This window comes from Carex rostrata, chromosome 26, assembly GCF_964058835.1.
Source record: "Carex rostrata chromosome 26, lpCarRost1.2, whole genome shotgun sequence".
In the NCBI taxonomy this organism is placed as follows: Eukaryota; Viridiplantae; Streptophyta; class Magnoliopsida; order Poales; family Cyperaceae; genus Carex; species Carex rostrata.
In genome coordinates, this window is record NC_135943.1 from 6,590,360 (window position 1) to 6,598,837 (window position 8,478).

At 35.3% G+C, this 8,478-nt stretch overlaps 1 protein-coding gene across 1 annotated transcript; it reads left to right on the forward strand.

Moving 5' to 3' along the window:
• Positions 1–1,122: 1,122 nt before the first annotated feature.
• On the forward strand, positions 1,123–7,937 carry LOC144544013 (inorganic pyrophosphatase TTM2-like). Its single transcript, XM_078292438.1, has 12 exons — positions 1,123–1,265; positions 3,022–3,392; positions 3,776–3,890; positions 4,178–4,373; positions 4,486–4,599; positions 4,691–4,864; positions 4,951–5,145; positions 5,244–5,366; positions 5,450–5,571; positions 5,724–5,838; positions 7,049–7,315; positions 7,609–7,937. The coding sequence occupies exons 2-12, from the start codon at positions 3,056–3,058 to the stop codon at positions 7,819–7,821; spliced, it is 1,971 nt and encodes a 656-aa protein (XP_078148564.1). The 5' UTR covers positions 1,123–1,265; positions 3,022–3,055; the 3' UTR covers positions 7,822–7,937.
• Positions 7,938–8,478: the final 541 nt, after the last annotated feature.

Sequence of the window (8,478 nt, forward strand, 5' to 3'; positions counted from 1 at the left end):
CCAAGTGCAATAAATCACTTTCTCAAATTAAATGGCACCTAGTTCTTGCTCATTACATGGATAAGAAGATAAGTTTAAAAGCACTTTACATGGGTTGCATTCAATTCATACACAAGTGCCAAACAAATTTTATGGGATTTATTCAAAGAACCTACTTTTAAGGTTGGCTACCTAATAGACCTAGTCAAATTAAAATTGTATGAAAGATAATTCCAAGATTGATGCATCTATCTAAAAAGTTAATAAATTAAAATAAAATGTTTGGCAAAAAAGAATATATATCAACATGGCTATTTGATATAATTTTGCAAAAATCTTGCCCTTTTGGAAAACAAAAGGCTATTTTGAAAAATAATTTAGCAAATGCTCAAGCAATCGAAAATTTTATTTGTAGCAAAAAAAAAAAATCAAAACACTCTAGATCTAAGGGATTTTCATATTTACCCGGACCACACAGTTAATCTGCGCCCTATTTATGGGGGAGGGAAGGGGGAGGGGGGCACAGATTAGCTTAGAGGTTCCCCAAAAGCACAAACAACTGCACTGTAATATTGAATATATTAAAGTTTTGGAGACCTCTAAGCCAATCCGTGGCCCCTCATAAATGGGCCACAAATTGGTTGTGCGGCCCTGGTAAATGTGAAAATCTCCCAAATCTAGAGTGTTTTGGTTTATTTTTTTTATTATGGTATTTAAACAAAATTCGGCTCAAGCAGTGCTTAAATATTTTTCGACATATTAATTTATAGTTAGAAAGGAATTTATTACCCTAAAATACCTCTATATAAAGACGCCAAGAGGACCCAAATTAGAAAAACATGCTTTTAAAGGAGCAAACATAATCATTAGTTTATTTCCAAACTTGTTACATAATCTCTAAATAGCAAATTTACATGATACTATTGTTGGATATTAATACCCTCAGGCATTAATCATTACCAGAATAAAATAGTCTGTTACATACATACATAGAATGATAGAAATGAAAAAACATAAAAAACCAATGTGTTTGCTTAGAATACATTCCATTCGATAAAAATAGTTTATTTTTATATACGGCCCAGACCGGCCCGGCCCAAAAGTTTATTTTTATGTCCGCTGCTTAGCCTTTATAACCCTCACCTGGCCGACAGACCCGTTCTTTCTTCATTCCTCTCTTCTTTCAATTAACACAAGGAACATTCTCTACTATTTGCGGATTCGGTAGAATAGAGCAATCGGCCTCTAACAATCCAGAAGCAAGAATCGGCGTCGCTCCGACGACGGTGAGTCTCTCCCGTTTCTATTGTCTTGTCGTCGGTATTCGCGCAATAAACGGATCGTAGGCGACCGATAGATATATTTTGCAAAATATGTTAGCAAAGCAAGAATTGAGTATTGCTTGATAATGCTGCGGTAGAATGTTCTAAATTTGCAAGTTATACACGATTAAATTACTTTTTTAGGTTTTTCGTGTATGTGTATAATCATGCATGAATATTTTTCGTTATTTATGCAATCTTATTTCTTATTAATAATCTTTATATCATTGTTTTTATATGGGCTACTTGATGCATGTCATCAAATGACCTATTAGTTGGCGGCTTAAAATATTTGTCATAGTTAGTCACGTGGTTTCTCAATCTATGAATTATGACATAGCATTCTCAGCAGCATTATTTTGTTAAATTTTTTTATTGATAGTTGCTATTCTTAAAGCTTTACATCTTGGCTTGCACACATGACTTATTTTCTTATCTTTTTCTTTTCATTAAACAAAAAAAAACTTCTGATGGGTATCTAGATCCATCCAAAATGAATTCGTATCCTCTGCATTAACTCAAAAAAGAATCTTTTGAGTTAATGCATCTGTACCGTCCGATACACTTTAAGATCCGTGCGGACTAGATTCACACTGATATTAAAGCGCCCCCTGAATTATAGACTGTGGCCGGATTAGCTCCGTTTAAAATCAGACAGTCGAGATGTGTTAACTCAAAAGATGCTCTTTTGAGTTAATGCAGACAATGCGGACTCATCCAAAATTCTGTAACAAGAGCCATCTGAAATCCTCTACTCTGATATTACTTTTTCTGATCACAGCGCTTTTAATAGAACCAAATGCAGTCATCTATAGCTTCCACCAAAATATTTAAAACCTTGATATGGATGTTGAAGCCAGAACTCACCTAAATTTCCACCAAAAGATTTAAAACCTACTAGGAGATCAAAGGAAACGTAATTATCCCTTGAGCTCTGGATCTTATTTAAAGGGTGTTCTCACCCTTTAGTTTTTTTTCTTTATGTCGATATCCTCAGCTTCATCAAGGGTTGTAAGTGTCGAAAGAAAAATAGTCTCGAGGAAATTAATTGAGATTCTGGAGATGGAACCATCGGTCATTACAATAAATCCTGATGCAAAGTAACTTACTAATTTCTTTGATTGTCAATTTTGGAAGTATTTTCTGTGACGGTAATCAATATGCGATTTAACTGTTCCAATAAATTAAAAGAAACTAAAAATATATTCATAGGTAGGTATCAGCTTTTCTTGCATGAAGTTTAATCAACCTAGCTTAGCCAATTTTGGATCTGATCTATCGGTGTATTCATGGCTACACCTCTAAATGAAAATAAACTCTGGCTAGGTAGTCTTGTGTAAATAAAAAATAATAATCTAAACTTTTGGCTGAACTGATAAATGTCCATGAAAAATCCTTAAATTTGTATGACCAGATGACCTAAGAAATACAGATTCTTTAGGAATCTTTTGAGGTACCAGACCGTAACTTTCCTCTCTATACAAAAAGGAAAAACTTATTTTTATATGTAAGTCAAAATGTCATCTAATTTTTATTATCAACTGTAAAGTATACCAGAAGAACCTTCTACTGTAGATATATTATATGGGCCTCTTTTCTCCTTTATTTTTTAATTTATATTATTTAACCTCATACTGTAGATATTTATAAGTAAAAGTCATCTATGTAATTTGTCTTACATGCTTCTCATGCTCTCTTTCTCTTTGTTGTAATATTATAGAGTTTTGAGGGAAATCATCAAACCAATTAAAAGAATGTCACAAGATGACTCCATCTTGAACTCCCCAAGGCGTAGACCTGGTCTACTGAGGGACCAGGTCCAGCTTGTGAAACGAAAAGACTGCGACCGTTATGAGATGATGCCGATCCCAGAACAGCTGTCATTCGAAAAGGGCTTTTTTGTTGTGATCCGAGCATGCCAGCTGCTGGCACAAAAACACAATGGGATTATTTTGGTCGGAGTTGCTGGTCCATCTGGTGCAGGAAAGACTGTCTTCACAGAAAAGGTGGTCAATTTCATGCCGAGTGTAGCTGTCCTATCAATGGACAATTACAATGACGCAAGTCGTATCATTGACGGAAATTTTGATGGTATACAGTTCTTATCCTTACTATATAAGAATAATTTTTGTGTCAGTACTGGTTTTGACCAGTATGGGGAGGGGGCTTAGTTCAGTCAGGTTGTTGTCAATACTACGAATACCTCTGTGTGTGTGTGTGGGTTTGTTTTTGTGAGGAACCGACATTTGTAGACTTGTTTTCACGCATGTATAAATGCCAATCCTACATCCAAAAAAGTAATAAAAAAAAATGTATGAATGCCTATTTTCTTTTATGTTGTTTCAATTGAGTACCTTGTTTAATAATGTTATATCAGATTTACAATTTGTGGTGTCCTTTAAACTGTTTTCTTGTGGGTGTAAATTCCTTTTTAGTTGAACTACATATGCTAACAATAATTGTTAATTCGACAGATCCTAGGCTCACAGATTATGACACACTTCTGGAAAACATAAAGGGCCTCAAGAATGGCTCTGCTGTTCAGGTTCCGATATATGATTTTAAAAGCAGCACTCGTATTGGATACAGGCAAGTTTTCCTAGTATCCTCATCAATTTGATTTAAGCATTGCAATAATGCAATTACATTTGACCTGTTGTTTGTTTGGGTCTTGCAATTGAGTAAGTTTTGAGAAATGTTTGGAATGTTCCATAGGCAAGTACTTTCCATTCCTTGTGCTGATATCAAGCTCATAAATCTTCTCTTGCAGAATTGATGTGATTTTAAATGTGCTTGCAATTTAACATTAATTTTGTTAATTTATCTATGTATCTACATTTTTATGAACTTATGCCTCGACATTCTTATGTTGACAGGACGGTGGAGGTCCCCAGTTCACGTGTAGTAATAATTGAAGGTATCTATGCCTTAAGTGAGAAGTTACGCCCATTGCTGGATTTGCGTGTGTCAGTTACAGGTGGGGTCCATTTTGACCTGGTAAAAAGGGTCTTGAGAGACATTCAACGTGCTGGTCAAGAGCCTGAGGAGATTATTCAGCAGATATCTGAAACGGTCCTATTTTTGTTTATTTTGTTTTTCAGAAACTTATCTAGCTTTTGGTATTTTCAATATTTTGCGGGCATATGCTGAACAAGGGAATGATGGTTTCTTCTTTCTTTTACAGGTTTATCCAATGTACAAAGCATTCATAGAGCCAGACCTGCAAACAGCACACATAAAAATTGTCAACAAGTTCAATCCGTTCTCTGGTTTTCAAAATCCTACATATATTTTGAAGGTATAATGTGCCCCCTCCCACTTTGCTATCTTTTTTGTATGTATTTTCAAGTATTAATAATTTTGTTTTGATATCTCTTTGATTTGTGTAGTCTCCAAAACAACTAACAGCTGATCAGATAAAAGCTGCAATGCCAGAAGAACACAAAGAAAGTACAGAAGAGACTTATGACATATACTTACTGCCACCTGGTGAGGATCCAGAGGCATGCCAGTCTTACCTCAGGATGCGGAACCGTGAAGGAAAATATAATCTCATGTTCGAGGTTTGTCTCTTTCGGAAATCTTTTGCATATTATCCCTTGCAAACATAAATTTGTGCTTATAATTTGACTGTTTTTTTTTTTCTAAGGAATGGGTGACAGATAGCCCATTCATCATTTCTCCAAGGATTAGTTTTGAAGTGAGTGTGCGGCTTCTTGGCGGTTTAATGGCACTGGGCTACACTATTGCAGCAATCTTAAAGAGGAGTAGCCATGCTTTCACTGATGGGCGGGTGGTTGTCAAAATTGATTGGTTGGAACAATTAAATCGTCGCTATATCCAGGTAATGAAACAGAAATAAGTTCTTTTGATTTTACTTTTTGCTCCACAATTTTCATACCTTTAAATATTTAAGTTATCATTGTTGCATTGTGTAAAAAGGTTCAAGGAAGAGATCGGCTGTATGTTAAAACGATAGCAGAGCAACTGGGCTTAGAGGGCTCTTATATCCCCCGCACATACATTGAGCAAATTCAGCTTGAGAAGCTAGTCAACGATGTTATGGTACACAGAAGTTTATATTCTTTGTATGTTTTGTGTTATTTATTTTATTAGCTCATATTTTATTTGTTGTTGATACTTTGTAGGCATTGCCAGATGATCTTAAGACCAAGTTGAGTATAGAGGATGATGTATCAACCAGCCCCAGAGAGGCGCTCTCTCGTGCATCAGCTGATCGTGTGGCGCTGAGAAATAAACATCTAAAGAGGTAAATTGATTTATTTTCAACTAAATCTAACACTTATACTTGTACACACCCTCCTCTTGTTTTCTTTCTTTTTTCTGCAAGTAGCGGTTTAAATGCCTACTGCATTGTTCTTATTTAATTATGATTAACCTGACTAGAGGTGTTTGTTTCAGTGGGCTTTCACATTCTTACTCAGCACAAGGGGATAAAAATATAGTTCAACTGAGTAAGCTTGACAGCAATAAACGGTTTATAAGGAACTCTGATACTCCTCCTTCCATTAATCAGGTCAGCTTCTTTATAGATTTTGAAAGAAAAAAGAATTGAATTACATTACAAAATTAAATGGCCAGCCCTAAAAAATTTAAATCAACAAATGAGAAGTGATATGTGTAAAAGGGGAGAAAGCGTCTCAGGGCTAGGTTCATAGTGTACTATTTTATGCTGTAATTCGATTTCTTTTCCCTGCTTGTTCTTAGTGATTTTCTTTGCTGCTTTTCTCATGTTCTTTTGGTGTACTTTCATGTGTTTCTGAAGCGCACAATTAAACAAGAGAAATTCAAGAATGTGAACATTTACTATATATCTTAATTTTAATAATTAAATAACAAAATAATTCTGTATGGTGTAACATTAGCCATATAATTTGTAATATGACTTATCTTCATTGATTTAGATGTTCAATTCTGCTTTTTGAATGTTTAGGGATTTTTTACGATACAAAACTAGCCATATTATATGTAATATGGCTTATCTTCGTTTAAATAGATGTTCAATTCTGCTTTTTGAATGTCTAGGGATTTTTTTATGGTACAGAACTAGATCACCCTGATACAAACTCCAACTGAAATAATAGAGAAGAACGATAGTTATTACTCAGATTTGAACTTGCATTTGTAATAACCAAAGACCTCCTCATTCCTGCACTAGTGTTGTACTAAAGATTTTCATGATACGTCGAACTAAGTCAATTTTTTGCTCTAGGTGGATTCATAGATTGCATGTATGTTGAAGATTTATACAAAACAGAACTGTCCTTTGGGCTAGTTGGGGTGGTCATCCGGCTAGTAATATGCACAATTTCCCGATGGCCTGTATTTGGTGTTTTACCTGCATTTTAGTTAGGTGAAATGGGTGTACCATCCATTGGGCTAGTTAGGGGGTATATGGCTAGTACTCTGTACTAAATTCCATGGCAGTCCCTATGTGGTGTTTACATACCTCAGGTTGATAGAGAGTCAGTAAATATCTCCCAAAACCTTTTAATTCTGTAATTCTGGATTTTCTTCAGCTTTTCTCTCCTATTATTTTCCCTTGTAGTGAATTTCCTTGGATTTGATACTAGGAATAGTGTGGCATTTTTTCTCTCAAAACTTACAGTTATGTTTGTTGCTATTTATTTTGTGGTTTAGCCTAGTGAAAAATTTGTTGACATCTAATTTTTTTTTTTCCATGTATGTTTGGGACTAAAGGCTTGGTTGTTGGTTATGTTTTACAGGGTGTGATTAAGCAGCTGTCGGAGCAGATATTAACCCTCAATGAGAGGATGGACGAGTTTACATGTAGAATGGAAGAGCTCAACTCAAAAATGAGCAATTCAATAATAAGGGCATCTGCGAGTCACCAAAATCTCCCTCTCCAAAGTGAGTCATGTAATGGATCAGGGCCTACCAATCAGTTTGTGTCCCATTTGGGGAATGGAACGCTCTTACCCCACTCGTCATCCTCCAATCAGCTCCACAAGGAGTCTCCATTGATGGAAGAGGTACAAGTCAACCCAATTTTCTTTAATTCTTTTTATTTATTTTTTTAAAGTAGTACCAAGATGGATCAGGTTAGTATGCACGGTCGCACATCTGTTAGTTTTTTAATTTTAGTTGTGACTAACATCTGCCATTTATATTCCACCTTCACAACTTTATCTTACTAATAAAGGCTACTACTGGTGTTTGACCTAATTTAGTTAATACAGTCTAAAGCCCAACACAGATCCATGAATATTATACTGCTAAAGAAATATGTGTATTTGATGCCATTCCTTTTCTATCTAATTTTTAGATAGTGCTAATTTCGAGAGGCCAGCGCCAGCTGATGCACCAGCTGGACAGTTTGTCCAATCTGGTGCACGAACAAATAAGCCGCACACAACAGGAGAAAAATGGGTCGAGGAGTAGATTCTTTGACCTCGAGACAGTGTCCAACCGGCTAGTTATGGTTTTGGCCATTAGTGCTGTAGGTTTTTTACTATGTAAGGGACTGAACCGGACTTAAAACACGGTTCATATTTATACACTAGGTTTAGACTTAGTATCCTTATTATGGTCATTTTTGTATAGTTACTTGAGTACTTGTTTTTATTTTAATATAAATTGAGAATTCTCACTCCATTAGTTTTACTCTATGTTGCATGGATACGACAATGTTTCTGAAAATCAGTGTGATACAGAGAGTTAAGTTGAAAACAAAAGGCAATAAAAAAATATATTGCTTTGAATTTGCTTCTCTTGCACTTGCACCCAAGGATCAGATACTGATTTCCATTGGATATGTAATATTCTACACAAAGCATATCTTTTATAAGCATAACAGAACATGCATTACAATAAGAGCTGTTCTCAAGGGCAATTGTGACATAAAAATAGAATATTACAATAGCTATAGTTCAACAATTTCCAACATATGCAATAGGACACTGGTATAGTTAGAGTTAGAGTTGCTGAATCGTGAACACAGCCTTATTAGCAGCAATCTGTCTATCCACTTTGTTGCATCAAAATCCATCTGGAGGTCAACACCAAAAGAAAGACCGTCTTCAATTTATATAAAATATAGATATCAAAATAGCAGACCAACGTAACAGGATAAAACAGGTAAAGAAATTATTGGATTAACACCTTCATCTCCCTCTTCAACGGTATGTATCTTGCC

Coding starts and splice junctions, on each gene's coding strand:
- LOC144544013 (XM_078292438.1), top strand. CDS start 3,056: ATGTCACAAGATGACTCCATCTTGAACTCCCCAAGGCGTAGACCTGGT. Junction 3,393..3,775: donor CATTGACGGAAATTTTGATG/GTATACAGTTCT, acceptor TTAATTCGACAG/ATCCTAGGCTCACAGATTAT. Junction 4,374..4,485: donor TTCAGCAGATATCTGAAACG/GTCCTATTTTTG, acceptor TTTCTTTTACAG/GTTTATCCAATGTACAAAGC.